The sequence below is a fragment of the Eriocheir sinensis genome, chromosome 14, assembly GCF_024679095.1.
Source record: "Eriocheir sinensis breed Jianghai 21 chromosome 14, ASM2467909v1, whole genome shotgun sequence".
In the NCBI taxonomy this organism is placed as follows: domain Eukaryota; kingdom Metazoa; phylum Arthropoda; class Malacostraca; order Decapoda; family Varunidae; genus Eriocheir; species Eriocheir sinensis.
Window position 1 is genome coordinate 8,050,869 of NC_066522.1, and position 21,357 is coordinate 8,072,225.

The 21,357-nt window shown below is 39.1% G+C and overlaps 1 protein-coding gene across 8 annotated transcripts in view; it reads right to left on the reverse strand.

The window, feature by feature from the left end:
- Positions 1-211: 211 nt before the first annotated feature.
- Positions 212-21,357, reverse strand: part of LOC126998409 (choline-phosphate cytidylyltransferase B-like) — a 33,307-nt gene continuing 12,161 nt past the window's right edge. For 2 of the 8 annotated variants that reach the window (XM_050860056.1, XM_050860055.1), the window contains exons 3-8: positions 13,112-13,219; positions 9,290-9,515; positions 8,682-8,833; positions 6,945-7,166; positions 4,348-4,613; positions 212-1,046 (exon numbers count right to left, since the gene is read on the reverse strand). In XM_050860056.1, the coding sequence (XP_050716013.1) occupies positions 944-1,046; positions 4,348-4,613; positions 6,945-7,166; positions 8,682-8,833; positions 9,290-9,515; positions 13,112-13,219 (1,077 nt within the window). In that variant the 3' untranslated portion in view covers positions 212-943. Of the gene's footprint in view, positions 1,047-4,347; positions 4,614-6,944; positions 7,167-8,681; positions 8,834-9,289; positions 9,516-13,111; positions 13,220-17,196; positions 17,273-21,357 lie in introns of all 8 variants that reach the window. The other 6 variants (XM_050860061.1, XM_050860060.1, XM_050860062.1 and 3 more) reach the window with 3 other exon arrangements.

Sequence of the window (21,357 nt, forward strand, 5' to 3'; positions counted from 1 at the left end):
ATATATATATATATATATATATATATATATATATATATATATATATATATATATACACACACACACACACACACACACACACACACACACACACAGTAATATAAAATGCAGATAATATCAGATAATTTTTTGTAAAAAGGAGTAAATGATTAAACTCATAATTCACTTTAATAAAAATGCCAAAAAGAGGTTAGAGATTACACAAGTTACAGACATTTGCAATATATATTTCATCTCAATTGCCCATCCATCCCATTTACAAATACGCAAAACTATTCATACGCCAAGCAAATTTATGTGCCTGGTCAAAGGTGGCAAACTGGCTACTAAAATATCTTTTCAAACCTGGTAGATTATAAAGAGGAGGAGCCTTCACAAGGCAGAGATATTAATAAAATAGTTGTTTGCCATAGACAATAATTCAACTTATTGTTCTGTGTGAGAAAAAGGAAATATTTACATTCATGTACAAAGGTGAACAATACTATACACAAAGACTATAAAAACTCAATTGAAATATATACTATATTTGGTATCACCAGAAAGTTTGTGTGTGTGTGTGTGTGTGTGTGTGTGTGTACATACATTATGTTCACATAAATACAAGTGTGAAACTGCTGCACAACTTATGTCAGGAATCATTTTACTAATAAATATATTTAAAACATAAAGACAAGTATAAAAATCATTGTTCTGTTGAATAACACCTGAAAGTCATTGGGATAATTACAATATACTGGAGTGAGTGACTAACTGACAACCAACTGTCAAATAAAACCAGCATCCCCTCACACAACTGAATTATAAAATGCCTCAAACAGAAATGCAGTTAAGAACTCTGTGTCCACAAAGATGCAGAGTGATAAAACTAATGTATGGTGAAAAGGAGATAGTCACTGACTGCTTAGGTATATGGGAAGAGTGGAGGAGCGATGAAAAGATCTCAGTTGCTTTCAGGTTCCTCGTCATCGTCAGAATAATCATCGTCAACTAAAGATGCTCCTGCCCGTCCAGAAAAATCAAATCTTGAAGTTTTGGCTGGAGGGCTGAAAATGCAAAAAGAAATGTAATTGTGCTAGTTTATGTTATATACTAAAATATTTTGTCTGTATACATTACAGTCACCTCTTGATCAAAACGAGGGTTACGTTCCTGGATGTGTCGAGTTATTTAAAACTGCATTATTTAAACATAATTTCTCCATAAGAAACAATAGTAATAGGGGGGGGGTTATGTTCCTGGACACCGGGAAAGTCTGCGCACACTTTTTTCACTCAGAAAATGGCAAAAAAGTTACCCCAGCGTGGTATATGCCAAGGGTACAAATTTTGATTGATTTAAATAATGAATAGTGTGATGCAATAGAAAAGTGTGAATAAGCAGAAGAGAGAAGAGGAAACGTGCAGCGATAAAACCGTACACGTCACAAGAAGAAGATGCGCCCACGTGGCGTGAACATGAAACACAACACTGCCACAGCGCACCAGTCACCAATGTGCCGGGTACCTTGTAGGGGTGGGCAAGAATTGGTTCCGGAACCGGTTCCGGCGGTTCCGTGACACAACCACTGGAATCGGTTCCCAAATCTTGGAACCGGTTCCGACCAAAGAGTTTTCCGCTTTGTCTGAGAAGTGTAATGAGGATTGAGAAGAGAATAGAAGCGATTCTTTTCGGGCAGTATCTGGCATTGTTTTGGGAGGTTGCTATACTGCTCACCATTTTTCACGTATGCCGCCCTCGGATGGGTGTGTGTGTGTGTGTGTGTGTGTGTGTGTATATATATATATATATATATATATATATATATATATATATATATATATATATATATATATATATATATATATATATATATATATATATATATATATATATATATATAATCTTTTCAGTTAATGCCTGTCTTTTAAAGGAAATATTTACCTATTTTTTCCAAGTCCTTTTACAATCTAGTCATTAAAAACAAAGATCACTTAGTGGTTTGCATTTGTTCCTATGTATTAAAAATGTCAACACTTGAATGGGAAAATGGGGAGCATAATTCAAGAATAAAGGAAGATTGGAAAAGGCAGCTCCCCGAATGGTGAAAAATAGGGCTACCCTGGTGGGAGTGGGCGAGGCTGGAGGCGGCGCGGGACCGCTCAAGGGTGCCGGGGAGGCAGGCAAGGGGTAGAGAAGCTGAACCCGGTTCCAAGGCCACGGAACCGTTCGGGCAGTTCCCACAGCCTCCGCATGCAAGGCTCCAGCAGACGTGAGGGTGCGTGTAGGGAGCACTGGATTTGAGAGTGTGGGAACTGGTTCCGGAACCGGTTCCCACGATTCTGAGAGCCTTCAGAACTGGAACCGCCGGATCCGAAAATGACGGTTCCTGCCCAGCCCTAGTATCTTGGCGGTGATGGTTAAAGCGGCTATTACTCGGAAACAATATTGGTGGAGCAGGGTGTTTCCTGACATAACTGTTCGGCGATTGTGGGGCGGACTTGGGCGGATTAGTCTGGAGCTAGTATTTCTGCTGTGCAGCGGCCCAGTCAGCTGACGTTTTCTGTGATATATGTTCAAAAGAGCGGATATCCGTGGATGACTAAAGTGTTTACTGAAAGCGCATTTTTATTTCTCATTATAAAAATAACTTACAACATAATATGATTGAAAGAAATTAATCATCTATTTCTACTTGAAAGTAGGTATACGGTCCCTGAAAGCCCATATCAAGACCAAGATTGCCCATCGAACGTAGCATTGCTGTGTGATTAGTTCCCTCAGTAGCTCGGCAAAAGTTACCGCTTGCACACTGCGCAGTGAGTGAATCTACCAACCAACACTTGTTTACCATTTCAAAGTCACAGCTGCTAGGGGTATGAGCATTGTACTTCTTCAACCAACAGTGGAACACTTTGAACACAGAGAAGGACACAAAACAACATATGGTGTCACAGTTATAATTATTGTAAGTAAGGTGGCCAGCCACATGTAATACTGAATACACATTAAGTTCAGGGAAAATGTGGATTTTATGTAATACTGAATACACTAAGTTCAGGGAGAATGTGGAGTTCTTCAGCGCGGTTCCCGCCAGAAGTAGCATGGGTGTGCATGACATCATCGATTAAACGTGCGTTAAATCGAAAATATCGCGTTAGTTAATCGTATCTCCTTAAATATAAACTCATGTTAAATTGAAAACGTGTTTATTAAACTCGTGTTAATCAAGAGGTGACTGTATATTGTTGATATATGTCTATAAACATTTTCAACAAGTTGGGAAGAGGCGGCAATAGGAAACGTGGTTGTGATGAGTTTATTCCTGACTAGTTTTGCCTTCGCTTCTTCAGGGTAACTGAGATGGCTCAGGCATCATCCTGCTACATACAAATCACATGAGATGCCCCACTCATTGCTCAGAGGCAAAGTCAGAGGTCGAGTAACACCCCTTTGCCCATTTCCTGGCGGCTGACATGGAGTAGTTCTTTTCGCTGTCCTTCCAGGCCACTCCACTCCCACGTTAACAGCTGCACAAACCTTGCCAGCTGACATGGCCCATATTATATCTCTAGTCCTTTTGTTGATGTTGAAGTTTGTGGCAATGTATAAGGCCTTTACTTTTTTCTCTTTTCTGTGCAGGCCACTCTCCAGCACCTTTGCACCATCCCACATTGGCAAGAGATTCATTCCAGAATGAAAAAACTACAAAAATTTATAAAAATTATTTTTCGAATTTGGCTCTCTGAAGGAAGTAAATTTCCGGGTAAAAGATTATAAACTATTTTTAAGACTCCATCGTGATAAAATGAGCAACTTTTTTTTCAATAAATTTTCCTGTAAAAAGTTGGAATTTGGGGGGAATCTTGGAATTACAGCCAAGCGGTCAGTCCAAATAAAAATCCGATTTCACAGTAGTTATAAGGATGCTTTCCTATAACTTTTATTCAATGAGTTTCATTCCAGAATGAAAAAAAAAAGTTACAAAAATTATTTTTCAAGTTTCACTGCAACTTTGGCTCTTGTAGGCAGTAAATTTGCGGGTCAAAGATCATAAACTATATTTTACAGACTCCGTTGTGATAAAATGAGCAATTTTTCTCTAAAAATGTTTTCTGTACGTTGCACCAGTAAAAAGTTGGAATTTTGGGGGAATCATGGAATTCCAGCCAAATGCGACAACCTAGAAAGAAATGGATTTCACAGCAGGGTGTGCCAGAAAATTTTCTATAAAACATCTTTTATGACGTTTTCTCAGTTTCAAAGTTCATTTTCCGCCGACTTTTGCGTTTGCGGGGGATCTCCCGAGAAAACCTTTTGCGGTCAAAGGGGGTTAAGTTTGCATAAAAGGCAAACACTATAGCTTACCTATTGCAGTCTTCAGATGAATGGCTACCAGCTTTGGGTGATGATGGTGGAGAAAGGGCCATCATGACAGAATCCTTTTTCTCCGTAAGGTACTGTGTGAGGCGGCCATCTCTACCAAATAGCATGAGGAATGCATCAATGAACTCTCGACTCTTCTCCTCCCACTTCATGATGAGATCTGTGCGTTTGCCTTCAATGTCCTCAAACATCTCCTTGCCTTTCTTTTTTAGGTCATCAATTTTGTTCTGAAGGCGATATTTCTTTTCCTGCAGAGAAAAAAAATTGTTGGAAAAATATTTTGCTAAAGAAATCAGAAAAGGTATTTAAAATGATTACACTTATTTTAGTTGTACCTCCATGATTCTGCTATTTATCTTGCATCCAAGAGTTGGCACATATTTCATCAACTTGTTTTGAGAGAGAGAGAGAGAGAGAGAGAGAGAGAGAGAGAGAGAGAGAGAGAGAGAGAGAATGATTATAGAGGTTTAATTGATTAGAATGTACTATTTCAATCCACTAGTATTCTTGCTACAATGGCAATTCTCTCCAAATAAACATGAGTACAGTGTTGCTCTTGACTGATAAAAGGCTTCTACAGTTTGATCAGTCTCAGTATTCTCATGTTCTTGTAAAAAACTCAATGTAAGTAACTTCACAACTACTCTACCAAACTTTTTGCTACTATTTACGGCTTCAATAGTTTTCTTTTGTATACAGTACCCTCTCGAGTTTCGCGCTATCCGAGTTTCACGATCCTCGAGTTTAGCACTTTGTCCTAAATTCTTACCATCCCGACTTTCACGCATTACCGCCATGAGTTTCACGTTGCTTTGACATGTATGGGTCATGTCTACCTACCGTCGCCGTCATGCGTGCTGCCTTAAAAGGCGGTGTCCAACCATTGGGGCTATGGGCAACCACAGTTGCCCGTATGCCCAACTGGGAGCGAGTTGTTGGTTGTCCGAATGAATGGAAAGCGGTTGTGAATACGAGCGTGGGTACGTGGGTACCGTACGGCTGTATGTAAACAAACAGACGACAGCAGTGGCGGAGGAGTGAGGAGCAGTGGAAGATGGCCCACCAAGAGACTCGTAAAATGGACTAGCAGAGCTGCTTTGCTTACTGCTTGATTAACAAGATAAGAGAACACCCCATGCTGTGGAATCACAGTCCAAAAAAACTTTTCTCCAGTCTATGAAAATTGTAAAACACCCGGTGTTGTTTTCCTCTTCTTCTTCTTTTGACCTGTAATGCATGGCAGCGATGGTGAAAAGTAATAGTGGAAAATAGCAAAAGAGCATAGAAAAGCAAAATCAGGGAAAGAAAAGAACAGAAAAACACCAAGTGTTCAGGGTTAAGTGTATAAGTGCACACTGTGAAGTAACTGAGTGCATGTTGTGAAGTATAAAAGTGTGGAGAAGGAGGACCTAAACAGCGATACAAAGCGTTACAGGTCAGGAGAAGAAGGTCCACTACGGTGGCCGGTGTTGCGAGAAATATCTCCCGCTGAAATTAGTCATTCTGCTGTCCACAACGCATGCGCGCTGTGGGAATACACAGCATCAAAAGTATTAATTTGCCTGGTTTTGTTCTAGTTTGTCCACTTGTGATCTTTGTGGGCGGTGAGGGAAATATGGAAACAGTAAGCAAGTTGAACCTCTTTGCGAGCTATTTTGTGGCAGCGGCGGCGGGTTTACGTACAACAGGCATTGAAAAGTCAATCATGATATTAGCGATTTAATGATTTATGACAGAAAGAGTTAGCAGATTATTTTATAACACACAGAAAACTACCAGAAAATATAGGTTTGTCCAACTGTCCCACGGGTAACTGCGACAGCCCTTACTTTAGCAGACGACACCACGCGGATCACAAGTGTGTTTTTAAAACTGCCAACCAATTGTAAGGCAGCCGCCTTCAACTGCAGCTTCAAAACGACCTGTTCTCACTTCCCGTTTTTTACCTATTACCAAGGTACGTATTTTGAGATAACAAGGGAGTAAAGTCAGAAAAAATTGAGATAACAAAGGAGTAAAGTCAAAAAAAGTTATTTTTTCCACGGGTCGGAACCAATAAGCACTTTTTCATGGATTTCAATACCTCGAGTTTCGCGATCCTCGAGTTTAGCGCTATACCTTCGGAATGAAGCAAGCGCAAAACTCTAGAGGGTACTGTATATTTTTTATTGGCTATAGTAACTAGTATTCTATCAGCTAAAGCAATAACAGGTGAGACATAAAAGCTGAGATGGTTAACCCCTTGACTGCAGATTTCCTACAAGAAGACCTCACCATACTACAGGAATGGAACAAAAAGTGGCTGCTACAATTCAATGAGGAAAAATGTAAAGTCATACACCTTGGCAGAGTATATCCAGCATACCAATACCACATGGGAAACACTCCACTATCCACCACAGAGACAGAGAAGAACCTGGGACAATACATGTATGTTACCAGGCTGCCAGTGAAAGCCGAATCTGTGCCAATCGCAGCGGAAGGGTTAAACATGCTCTAATCATGTTATACAATTTAATCTTTATGATATAACTGCCCCAACTATTATAGAAGACAAACAACAAAATTATGTTACATACGTTGATATAAGACACATTTAACTCCTTGGCACTGTAGCCACGAGCAAGGTTCCTCCTCACGTAGACATCATAGTCCTTCACGATCCGGGAGACAACATCACTGGTGGACACACCCTCCGTACGCTCCGTAGAGACGAACATTCCACGAGCCTTAATGTGTGCATAGACATCTGTTGAACTCCCAGTTGTATATGGGATGTCATCATGTGCCACGAAGTCAATCTGGTCAAAACAGAAAAGGAAGATTTCACAATTTTACTGATATGAACTTTTCTCTCCTTAAAGAAAATTCTTTGGGTGACCCTTTCTTCCACCTTCACAAACACTCCACTCCCTTTTCCCCCTCCTGTCCTTCAACTTCCCCTTTCCATCCCCAAAACTAGACAAAGCAATATATACTTTCATACCATCTGCAACAATAGGTTAGCCATATTACTCTAAGGAAAATAAGGGCATGAGTGGAGGTGAGGAAATGACTAAAGGAATGATTTGGAGAAGAGTAGCAGTGGATAATGGAAGATTACTTAGAAGAATTTGAGGCCAGAAGGGCATAACCCAAAATTTGGCAGTTTTTAGTTAGTGCTGGATACGGGCACCAGAGGCCACTATTAACCACGTGGTGGAAGTTTTCAGGCAGAAAGGGGTTCTGTGTCAGTGGTACGAAGGCTTGAAATCGCGTGTTCCCACTTGTTTCAAACTATAGGGTTAGATCTTGTGTGGGGACTCTAAAGGGCGTATGACTGAGCCAATGGGAGAGCCGGCTCAGAACACACCCGCACGGCAGCCAATCCAAAAAAAAATAAAGATATATACCAAACAGGCTGATATTTACACACAGTGCATATATTATCATATATTTTAGTTTGTATATTTAAATTAGAAAATATTGCAATATTTTAGGTTTCGCTACAGAATAGGGTAAAAAAAATAAAGTAAAAAAAACAAAAAATAAATAAAATTTACTCAAATTATGCATAAAATGGTAGACCTAGACCAGCTGATTACTTTGATATATAATAATAATGCATTTTGTACAATTATATGCAAGTTATCATTGCATAACTTTAAAACGCATTTACTCAAAACTGGTATTTCTGGGTTACGCCCTTCTGGCACGGGACACCTCATTTATTTGAACTGGTTTCATCAGTTAATATCTATGACCCCTAGTGATACCATTCCCCATGAAGCCCTAGGGGGGGGTTGGCGATGGGCTGCAAGCCAATATGAGAGGTGTGTAATTAATAGGTCCTTGCCTTTAGCTCAAGCCCTCAACTAATTTTGATGTCACATACCTCTTACTTTTTCTCCTCTCCCCCCTACTTCATCATTCACATACCAGTACAGCAGAACAGGCTTGGCAGTCATATTGTGGGTGCCAATACCATAGATACATTCAAGAAGAAGTTGGACAAATTCATGGATAGTGAGGTAAGGCGGGGTTAGGATTACAGGAGGCCAACCGGCCTCTTGCAGACTCCTTACGTTCTTATGTTCTTATTCATTCTAAATAGAAAATATTAATGTAGAGTCGATAAGTGTTTAAAATTCAGGGTCTCAAATGAAATAAATTTGTGCTACTGATATTTTACTCTCCTAACATTCCTTCTCATCACAGTAACTTAGCCATTAATTTCCAGTGTATGATTACCACTGCATGGTCTTTGTTGCCTTGTGCTGGATACTATTTATTCAAAACACTACAGAGCCAACATCTGCACACTCTTGGCCTCCTACCTTGTGCATCTCAAGGAACTCGTCCTCTAGTGTCCAGGGGCAGTCTGGGATAACCTCATCCACATAACGACAGTGTCTCACGGCTTCGTAACGCTCGTCCTCCGTCATCACTGTTCTTCCCTTCCTTTCATGGGTCATAGCATCACTATTTACTGGGAAAAACAGACGCAAAAAAGAATAAAATACAGTTGACTGACATGAGGGAACTTTGTATGAAATTTCAAAAAAGATGTAATGGTAAAAAACTAAATGAGTAACACTAATTACTGACAAAGTCAAGAATAAACAGGTTTTAACTCATTAAAAATAATGATGGAAATTTGTATAAACCCCCTAAATGTAAGCTTATTTGTACCAAGCAATACATTATCAGTCAACATCACTGTCCACTGAATAGTTGACTAAATGGATGAAAATCAAGAATCAATTAACTGGTGGTAATAGACTGGTTTCTACGGTGAGGAAATTTGCATGAACAGCCTAAAATTTAGGAGTAGGGGCAACAGACAATATCAGTAATGAAAACATTACTCTGTTATTACTAAACATTGGTTCATTTGACTTTTCTCGTCACTAAATGGTTACCCTCTAAAAACACTTAATCATACCTCCCACTATGAGGTAGACATTTGGAAAGAGATTCTTGGCCTGCATGAGCTGCCTGGCATGACCCTGATGAAAGAGGTCATAGATACCATCAGCATAAACTCGTATAGGCCGAGGTGCTTCTCCTGCCCGAGCCTTTTCCAAAGTAATCTTGATGCCATAATCGCAAGCATCTCGCTCCCTGGCAGCCTCCTCATCGTGGGAGAATGGTGCAGGCTTACAGATGGTCTGGTAGGAAAGGGGGAGGTGGAGGATCTTATTATTGGTACAATAATGACTGAAGCTTGTTGTCTGCCCATGGCCAATTTCCTCTTCTATAACTTTTCAAAGTATTTTCTCCCTACTACTTGGTGCATTTTTTAAAATCAGATTGTGCTGTTTTTATATCTGGGTATGCTTACCTGTAAAGAAACAAGTTCCCTGATATCCTCTGTATTGACAAATTTACTTGTCAACATATATCAACAAAATAAATCATGCACAGCTGCCTGAACTGATGAGTTATAAGGCATAAGAGGCATTCATCTCTACATGAAGCTTGTGCAAATAAATATGACCAAGAAGGCTACAAAATATTATTTTATAATGGAAAATTGATTATTTAGCTTCAATTATATTTAGTTTAGTTTTGGGACCTTATTCTATGGAAACAAATAACTGAGACAAGATGTTAGGCCTTTGCTTGTAAACTAATCTTTGGGGATTATGACTAAGAATAATGCTAAGAATGCAATGTTAATTCTTACAAACTAATGGTGTTAAGCAGAAAAACTATGAATCTGAGATTAATGTTGTACACAAGAGCATTAATCAGAAATCTATTGAAATCAAAGCAATAAATAAAATAATACATTTGCCAGCGTCAAAGATGCACACCATTTTTGTGTTATTTATTTATTTTTTGGAAAAAATCCTAACCTTTACCAATTTTCCTAAGATGTTTTGTTGGTTGTTTCAGGACGTCTACCAAATACTACGGGACCAGCATATATATATATATATATATATATATATATATATATATATATATATATATATATATATATATATATATATATATATATATATATATATATATATATATATATATACCATACAATATACATGTATACCATACTGTAACATCAGCACCATGCGAAAGGTGAACTAGTTGCTCTTTCTAAAGGTTTGTTTACCGTTGGTGTTTTCAACTGATTATATTATCAGTGCCTGGCCAATGAACAAGACCAAGACTTGGTACAGGGAATCTGTGATTAACCCTTATACTACCATTGGAATATACTGTATGTATTACTGGTTTTACTGCAACTTTATTTTATTACCACATGAACATGACAAACCATAAAATGACAATATTAACAACACCCTGGAGTTGGAAATTCCCACACTGTGACCAACACCAATTCCAAAACAATAGCAATGGCTGCTGTAAGCATTTTCTTGTCGTTACACAACCCTCCCAAGGGGAATAGAGTGTGCTAGACCATCACAGTCCTTCAACAACATCATCAACTTATCAGATCTGAACACTTCTTATAAGCCTAGGCTATGGCTACAGGTAATGCAACATTAGACATCCAAGAAACATACTAATCTTTCGAGTCTTATTTTGAGAAGAAAAAAGTGCATCTTCAATGCTGGCAAATACAGTAATTTATTGAAACATTTTCTGCTTGTAGATCTAGTCACTTGGCAGAAAACAAATATTTAAAAAAAGAATAATAAAGTATGTGTAACTGTGCAAAGGTAATACGAATCACAGTTTTGGGCTCTAAAACAACTCGGTTTCTGCACTGAAGAATGCTCCAGATAAAATACATAACTTTGTTAATATATGAATAACCCACACCATTACAAACAAACACAAGCTATGTAAGTCACTAAACTATCATATGTTCATACAGTTTTGGAGAATTAGTATGATAATCCAGTTAGATTTATGGAAATCTTAAAAGAAAACAGAAGGGGGTTTCAAATTGTTGGTCACTACATCCAACATTTAAAAAAAACATGAATGGAGGCACACACAGTATGCAACGCTGTCAAAAGGAGTGCAATATGGTTACTAAGATAATGAATAGAATTAAACGGTCCCATCAGTAAGTTAAAAGATTGATGAATGTTCCTACTACATGTATAATGAGTGCAATACATGACTGTTATTTCGATGAAGCTTCATATGGTTAGTGAGTGTGGGTCATAACTGCTCACTGTATAAAGCTGCATATATATATATATATATATATATATATATATATATATATATATATATATATATATATATATATATATATATATATACAATCAAACCTTGGTTTACGAGTGCCTTAGTTTACAAGTGTTTTGATTTACGAGCAAAAAAAGATTTACGAGCGGTGACTTGGCATATGAGCATCCAGTTTGTTCCTTTTTTTTGTGTGTGTGTGTGTCGCCACCCCCCGGGTGGGGACACAAGCTATATGGAGGACGTCATGGTCAAGCGCATACATCCCTTCCAGGAGGGACCACAAACCTTTGCCGGGTGACGGCTCATGAAAGGGAGGGGAGGATGCCGATAGACCGACTCTATAGGCTTACGTCAGCCTACCCAACCAAGTCGGTCTCTTTGTACAAGTTAAAGACGTTAGCATGGGTTCCCTTAGTTCGCTGCAAGACAAGAGTGCTCAGAGCAGAAAACAATGGGAATAGTTTCAGTTAGGGCTGCCACCTTGATCTAAAACAAATAAGGAACGCAACATCCCATCCTCCAATACAGAACAAATCCATATTTTAAGGAACTGATGGCAACTCTAAAATTTTTCTGGCATGCCATGACTGACAGCCGCTGCCCGCTGCTAATGAAGGCAAGAGGACTGGGGGAAGAGATGTTACGACGCATATTTTACACGTATTTCAGGACGACCCTTGACAAACATAATTTTATGGAGTGGTTTTGTGGTTCAATGAAAACTGCGCTCACTACATTTTTAAAATACTGAATTTTATCTGTTCAACCATTCAAACAGGCAAATACGGAACAAGCAGCGTTCCGTATTTTTAGGAAAGTGTGGCAAGTTTGCAACCCCAAGGCATTATCTGGCGATATATGGCCTTCTTGAACGACCCCCCATTCTTGAGACGGTTTTTCACCTCCATCCTGTAAACCGCCAGAGCACTCTATCTTGTCCATATGATTGGATGAATCAAAACTTTCTCATTTTGTCACTCACCAAGGACAACATGCGTTAAATTAGTCACAGTTGTGGGATCTACAGTTCATTAGGAGTATTTCAGTAGCTACTTAGCGTCATTGCATGTGACGGAGTCTCTTAAAACGTCCTTTTTCTCTACAAAATATTGACAAATGGCATCGTTTCAATTTCTTGTTTCTAACGATGACGATGTTTTCATATTGGGAAGTTTTTACTTATCCTACGGTGATGCTTTAAAATGGTTTGTGGTGCAACAGTTAACCTCGTGAACTCTATGCCCACCCCCACCTGGCAGGGTTACCCACAGGAAGCTCAGGAAATGGTCATCGCCATAGGGCTACAGAGTTGCGGCCACCGGCCAGCAAGACAAGTGGTCATACCCAGCCCCGCCGCGGCTTGGGCAGGACCCACGATTCTTGCCAAGAATCGGAACAAATCCGGAACGAATTAAACTTGTAAACCGAGGTTTGACTGTGTGTGTGTGTATGTGTGTGTGTATATATATATATATATATATATATATATATATATATATATATATATATATATATATATATATATATATATATATATATATATATATATAATTAGGATGGGAACACACACTATAATCAGGCTGGTTGCACTGCTTACCATGCTTGCGTCCATCTTTGCAAAAATCTCCCTCATCCTAACTCTCTGCCTTTTCACCATCAATTTTTCCTGTTCCTCCTCACTATCATTCTCTTCCTCTTCCTCTTCCTACAGGAAACATAACTATTTAATAAGGTCAAAAACATTACATTTCAACTATGTTTACAAGATAATTCATGTAACAAGATTCTAACCCCAAAGAATTCATTTTTAATTTGCCATTCTAATCCTCACCTCATGCATTGAAGACTGACATAACAAAATAGAAACAGATGGTCCTTACATTGGTAGCACTGCTACTGATGCATACGATACAGTCAAAACTGCTTTTTCATAAATCTCAAAGTACAGCCTATGTTAAATTGTCTTTTGGCATTATGTTTCAACTAATCTTAATATTTTCTTGCTTCTAATTTTAGAGTGCTTACTAACATGTCTCACTAACATATTTCAGGTTTATATTACATGAAATTGCATTTGGCGATAAGGTGGGAATGCTATCACACCTCAGATTTCACAATAAAACACTCACATATTGCAAGTGAGCAACCCTATGCTCAGCTGCTGTCCACCATGCTTGTATGCACTTCCAATATTCTCTGAACAATTCCTGCCTTAGCCACTACAGCCTTTGTAACAAATCCAGCCTTATGTAAAGAGTATATAAAGGCTATAGTATCCTGGGATATAATACCCTACTGGGAAGAGACATGAAAGGGAAACTCTGATCTCCTTATCATGTTATACCTCCCAACCTCAGAAGGCCTCAAGACAGTATAGGTGAACGAAGTGAATCATCATCTGACAACCTGCCTCCTTTCCCTTCCTGCAGAGGTGGTGTGGTTAGATAGAAAATAATTTCTTCACTGCTTTACACACTGCAAATATGTATTTGATAATTCCATATATAAAAACATGATACTCTTCTATTTAAGTATAGCTATATATTACATTTACCAAATAAGAAAACCTGTAAATCAGTAATAAATAGATCGTATTATCATAGCTGGGCACGATAACAGAAAACCTTATTCCCGATAACCGATAACTGATAATGGAAAACCTTATCGGTGAGAACCGATATTCGTTAACTGGAGACACAAATATAGGCGATAACCGATACCCGATATAAATCCACAATTCCAATACTAGCTAGCGATAAGTCCGATAGGCGAAAACGATACTATATTGATATTTCAAATAAAAAACATCGATGAATTCAAATTTTCATTATCTGTATTTTAGAAAACTTACAAAACCTGAAAACCACATGTTGACACATACCTATGGATGATAATACTAGAAACCCCTGAACCAGTGTTGTGTTATTTGGCGTCCCTACCATCAAAAGCTGGCGCTTTTGTTTACAAACACTGGTCTCTTGTGAATTGCGCATGCTCAGACCAGCAAGCGTTGACCTGTACACTTTCACAAAGCTTTTTAACTGTAATCAAGAGTTGCTGGAAAGCTAAATCAGACATACAGTACCACTACCACCATCCCCACTGTTTCTAGAACGACACTCTGTACGAGTTGTATTTATATGTACAGAGTGTCGTTCTAGAAACAGCGAGGATGTTGGTAGTGTATGTCTGATTCAGCCTTCCAGCAACTCTTAATGTGTTAAAAACCTTTGTGAGACTGTACAGGGCTATGCTTACTGGTCTGAACATGCGCAGTTCACGAGAGACCAGTGTTTGTAAACAAAAGCGGCAGCTTTTGACGATGGGACACCAAATAACACAACACCGGGTGCCTTCAATACCATGGCATGCTCACAAACGAATATGGAATATCAAATTTGAGGCAGTGAATAATCATTTTTTGGGCAAAGTTAACTGATTTTTCTCTTTGATATATTGATTTTTGAGTCTAACATAAAAAATAACCTAGTGTTTTAATGTTGATGATCTAAGTATGAAATCTCTTCACCGAAGATATTTCATACCCTGAAGTTTTTTCATACAACACCGGGCGCCCGGGCCATGCATGCGCAGTAGGGAGGAGACAATGTTTTTTTTTAGAGGCGGAAAAAAAGTAGCAATTATTGCTAGTTTGGTTACAAAAGTAACGAAGATACCGATATATATTTAAATAAGTAGCGGATGGCCGATAACCCGATTTTGTTATCAGCGATAAAGTATTGCGATAACGCCCAGCTATGCGTATTATACATATACATGTCAGAAACATATAAAACAGAACAACCTCATACCATTTTCCCCATCCCTCCTCCACAGCCCGCAACCTGCCAGCTGTCGTGTCACTGCCTTCTATCACCCATTAATGCAATTTTATGGAAGAGACTACACAAACATGGGGGTAGATTGACTTATATTTCACCAGACACTACCATGAATCTTCAAATTTGATTTTAAAAAATACATATAAAAAAAAAAAAGCAAAATTTGCACACTCCACAGATCAATGGTGTACTTCAGTGTCATCCTGATGCATGTAATGGTGAGCCTCAAAAAATGTCTCAGCATAGGGAAATAAAAATAGGAACGAAGCAGTCTCAGGTACTACTCATTTACTTTGATCCTCTTAAGATAAAAACTTGTTTTATGGTTACAGGTGAAAACTGATGGAGATGCAGTAAACCCTCTATGTAACGTAAGATAGGTACTGAAGAAATGTGGCTTGAATGGAGGTATCATTTCAATTGGATAAATCATTTTGGGATTGATGTGACCTTTTTGTGTGAAGGAGTCAGCTCAAAGGCAAAGTTAAAGATATAAAACATATGGCTATACTGCTGTTCCCACAAGCAGAACAGTATAAGTAACCAAAAGAGTATGTCAGTTTCAGTTAAGTGCCAAAATACTCCCTTCTTGAAAATGTTCATGTCACAGGATGGAGGTAATACAGATGAAACAAGGTTACTCCAGAGTTCACCAGTGATTCTGATTAATTCTTGCATAAAAGATTAAGATACCATAGGGGACTTGGAGTAGAGCAGAGCCATATAAATTTATATAGGTCTGGAGTAGTGCCTTGTACAACAGAGCATCGAGAATTGTAGAGGCATTGTGTTGAGTGCTTGTGCACAAAGCACGGAACAGAAAAGAACGTATGATGTGTGCCATGCAAGTCAGGAAGGAATTTCAGGGAAATTCAGGGAAAGTTACAAATTTCATCTGGTGCACACTAATCTAAATTATTGTTGAAATAGAAAATTAATTCAACTTCCCTCTGTGTTTATGTGATTGAAAAATAAAAGAACCAATGAGTAGCCATATTCTTCTTGCACTATGCCAATGAGGGTTTTTGAGACTCAGTCACCGAGAAGCTGGTAATGTCGCATTCCTGTTCCATTTAGCCAATCGGGGGCTGGGAAGGACAATCTCTTGCCTGACGCATACCAGTCAGTGGCCTTTCACATGTTATTGTGCTTGTTTTACATTTTCATTGCTTGTATCTCTGTTTTTTGTTAGAGTGGCATCACTGCTGCATGGAGTGCCTTTTTATTACGTTCCTAATTTTATTCACGTTATATGGAGGGTAAACACATTATATGGAAAATGTGTCCAACTTAAGTCTTGCCATAAAAATCCTTTACAAAGAAATGCATTCAATGAAGTGACTACTGTATATAATGATTTATATAATCATCTGGTTATATTACTCTTACTTTTTTATCACTAAATGTTGTAACATTATCATTATAATCATAACCCTCAGACATAAGTAAAAACACATGTCCTGGTATTCCACTTTGTGTCACATGAAACAACTATAAGTAACATAACTTCTATGACACAAGAGGCCAAGCTGAGGCTGGGCTCCTTGCGTATTTTGCCAAAATCACTTGTCAAGTTGTCAGAATGCTCTCATGGTTTTTCTGATGCCTCACCTTGCCTTTGGGATCACTAATGATGATGATGATTAAAAGAAGCTTGCAAAGAAATACATTGGTCAACATTTCATCTAAATCAAGGCCATTGAGGGGACAAGACCCTCTGGGAAAAAAAAAAATAGTATCTATGGAGCTAGATTAACGATAGAGTCCTACCAAAAAGGAAATACCTGTGAAGAAAACACATTATTAACATGTGCTGACAGTCAAACAAGGATGAGCATACCCCAGGACGCGGCGAGGGTGCGAAGGCTTGGCTGTAGGGACGCTTCATGATGGTGTCTGGTGGTGCTGCGGCTCTACTGGTTAGGAGGGAAAGTGTATTGGTGGTGGCACTGCATCCTTTTACCTACTACAGTTCAACATTTGTAGAAAACTTATGTGTACTTATCAATACTTATTTCACAGTTATACTGTTCTGTACTACATTCTTTATTTTGTATGGACTGTGGGAGTGGTGCCTGTTTCTACACTTTTTCTGTAGTATATTTTTAACTATTTTATGAACTATAGCAGTAATGCCAATGGCTCTCAACAATCTGGTGCCCTGTTCCTCTAGGAATAAGCACTGTACTAGCCCTGCCAGCTGCCAATGGCCCACTGGTGGGTGGACAGAAAATGGTTGCAAGTAGAGGGAAGTCTCCATTTTTCCGTGGGAAGGGGAGAAGTAGGGAGGAGCTCCTTAAAGTTGTGTGTATCAATCGGTATCAATGGATACAATGAAGAATGTAAGAGAAGTGATAGAAGCATCTATGAAATGAAAAGTAGACATGGTATGTGTGGGACTGTGACATTGGTGTTAAAGAGTGGCTGTGGAAAGGCTAAGAGAGGGGGGTGATATAAGCAAGGATGGAAGAGGAAAGGAAAGGTATGCAAGATCTCACAAATATGGGGGAGGGACATCAATGGCATGGTTCTGGGTAGTGTGATGATGGGTAAGACTGATATTGTGAGATGTGCACACAAGCTTTGGGAGGATTTGAAAACTTGTAGGAATGATAGCACAAAATTTGTGTTAGGGGATATGAATGCAAAAGTTGGGAGTGTGGAGACTGGAGATGTGGATGAGGAGCAGGGTGTTGATGGAGTAAATGAGGATGGACACTACTTTGTGGATGTTTGTGTTGAGGAGGGTTTGTTTCCAGTCAAACACCTTAAATTCAACACAAGTTACTCCACATGCATACTTGGGCAAAAGGGATTGAAAGGAGCTTGAGAGATTATATAGCTTTGGATAACAAGTTGAGCAGGAGGTAATTATTAGATGCAAAGATTGTGAGAAGAATGGTTCTGAACACTTTGTAGTAGCAGCAAAAGTAGGAATGAGAGAAAAGTGAGAATTTAAAGGGGATGAAGAAACTGCCAAATAAGAGATTGCATGACAGTTGCTATAGACAGCTGCAGAGAAATTTATTTTTATAATTAATGATATCAACAAAATGTACTGTCTTCATACTGTCAGCTAATTTGGCATTAGTTAATAAGCTAATAAGTTAGTAATCTAGCAGTGACATGTAAAGCACTGGTACAATAACAGAAAAAAAGTAATTAAGTAACTTCAATATCCTTGTGAAAAAAATAAAATGGTATAGTTACAGTTGACCCCTGCTATTTGTGTGGGTGTGCTCTTAGGGCCGCTTTCACAGTCGTTTTGTTTGTTTTGACCGTTACCAATGGCGCCAATTGACACTGTAGTTTTCCACGTGAAACAGGCTGATGGGGTAGTGGTGGCTGCAGAGGAAGCGAGAGGTGTTGAGAGTGTGTGGCAAGGTGCAGGGCTAGGGTAACCCCGCAGCCGCCACAACCCCATCGGCCAGTTTAGTGGAAATTCTATAGCGGCGATCACCGCCATTGGTAACAATCAAAACAGACAAAACGACTGTGAAAGTGGCCCTTAACCTCCCCTATGCCCCAACCAAGAATACTGAATCTGAGAATGGACTGAACCTACCCTCAAAACTACTATATTCATTTTAACTTATTCTCATTACCTACAGACCCACCATGAGCCTATTAAATGAATTTCATGGCACAGAAATGTAGTAATATTTCCTTAAAAAAAAAAGGCCTTCAAGTCTTTGCTTTCTAAACTGCCCTCTTACAGTTTCTATCCTTTTCTCTGTTCCTTTATCTCCAGCTTCCTTTCCGGCCGTTCTATCTCCGCCGTGGTAGACGGTCACTGTTCTTCCCCTAAACCTATAAGAACATAAGAACGTAAGGAGTCTGCAAGAGGCCGGTTGGCCTATACAAGGCAGCTCCTCAACAGTGATGTTACACAGGGCTCTGTCCTATCACCCACTTTCTTCCTGTTATTCATCAATGATCTTCTTTCTTTAACAAACTGTCCTATCCATTCATACGCAGACAACTCCACTCTGCATTATTTAACTTCTTTCAACAGAAGACCTTCTCAACAGGAATTACAAGATTTCAGACTGGAGGCTGCAGAACACTTAACCTCAGACATTGCTATCATTTCCAATTGGGGTAAAAGGAACCTTGTGTCCTTCAATGCCTCAAAAACCTAATTTCTCCACCTATCTACTCAACATAATCTTCCCAACACCTATCCCCTATTCTTTGATAACACTCAGCTATCACCTTCTTCAACACTAAATATCCTCAGTTTATCCTTAGCTCAAAATCTCAACTGGAAACTTCACATCTCTCTCACTAAATCAGCTTCCTCGAGGTTGGGCGTTCCGTATTGTCTCTGCCAGTACTTCTCCCCCGCACAGATGCTTTCATTTATAGGGGCCTTGTCCGCCCTAGTATAGAGTATGCATCTCACATGTGGGGGAGCTCCACTCACACAGCTCTCCTGGACAGAGTGGAGTCTAAGGTTCTTCGTCTCATCAGCTCTCCTCCTCTTACTAATAGTCTTCTACCTCTTAATTCTTAAATTCCACTGCCATGTTGCCTCTCTTTCTATTTTCTATTGATATTTTCATGCTGACTGCTCTTCTGAACTTGTTAACTGCATGTCTCCCCCCCTCCCGCAGCCCCGCTGCACTTGACTGTCCACTCTTGCTCATCTCTATACTGTCCAAACCCCTTATGCAAGTAAGAGTTAACCAGCATCTTCACTCTTTCATCCCTTACACTGGTAAACTCTGGAACAGCCTTCCTTTGTCTGTATTTCCTCCTGCCTATAGCTTGATCTCTTTCAAGAAGTGTATCAAGACACCTCTTCAACCGAAATTGATCTCTCTTTTGACTACTCTACACTATCTTCTGTTGTGGGAGCAGCAAGTAGCGGTCTTTTTTTCTATCTCTTTTTGTTGCCCTTGTGCCGACTTTTGGTAAAAAAAAAAAAAAAAAAAAAAAGTTGTAGTGGGATCACAGCCACATCTGCCAAACACCATACCCTGCCATGGTCTTCACACATGTGGATTCAGCACTGTGCTCAGCACAAACCATATTTAACCCCTTCACTACGGCCAGGCCAAAACAGTGCCCCGCGCCGTAACCGAAATCGTCATGCGCGCCAAATTTCAAATGTCGCTATTGAATACAAGTTTTCAGCCATAAACTCAACATAATCATCATGTATTATATATGAAAACATGCAGAATTAGGTGCTGCACATAAAGAAACTCACTACGGCCGGGCCAAAACAGCGCCCCGCACGCCAAATTTCAAATGTCACAATTGAATACAACAAGTTTTCAGCCATAAACTCAACATAATCATCATGTATTATATATGAAAACATGCAGAATTAAATGTTGCACATAAAGAAACTCACTACGGCCGGGCCAAAAACCGCCCCGTGCCGTATCCGGGATCGCCTCGCGCACCAAATTTCAAATGTCGCTATTGAATATAATAAGTTTTCAGCCAAAAATTCAATATAATCATCGCGTATTATATATGAAAACATGCAGAATTAGATGGTGCACATAAAGAAACATAAATTGATTGATAATTTTGAGATGTAAGCATATATATAGATAAAATAACTCATATATTTGGCTAAAGCGAGCCAGGACGCAGTATGCGCGTACTCGGATATGGTACAGGGCACGCAAGGACACAGTATACGCATCCTCGTGTTGGAGGGGTTAATTTTTTTTTTTTTTTTTTTTTTTACTGGATTTTTCTCCAAATATTTTTCATCTGCAAAAATGGTGCATATAACATGGGGAGACAGAAAATGAACAACATAATTCAAAGAACAAAGATTGAAGATATTTCAATGACTATTATGAATAAGAAATGGACTAGGGCAGGTCCTATCAGGCATAAAACTAATGATGGATGGACTACCAAAATAACAGAGTGGCAACCGAGAAATTATAGAAATCAAGGCAGTGGACTAGGTGAAGAGATGAAACAAGTGCATTTTCCCAAACAGGATGCTGTATACTAACATTAGACTAGAAAG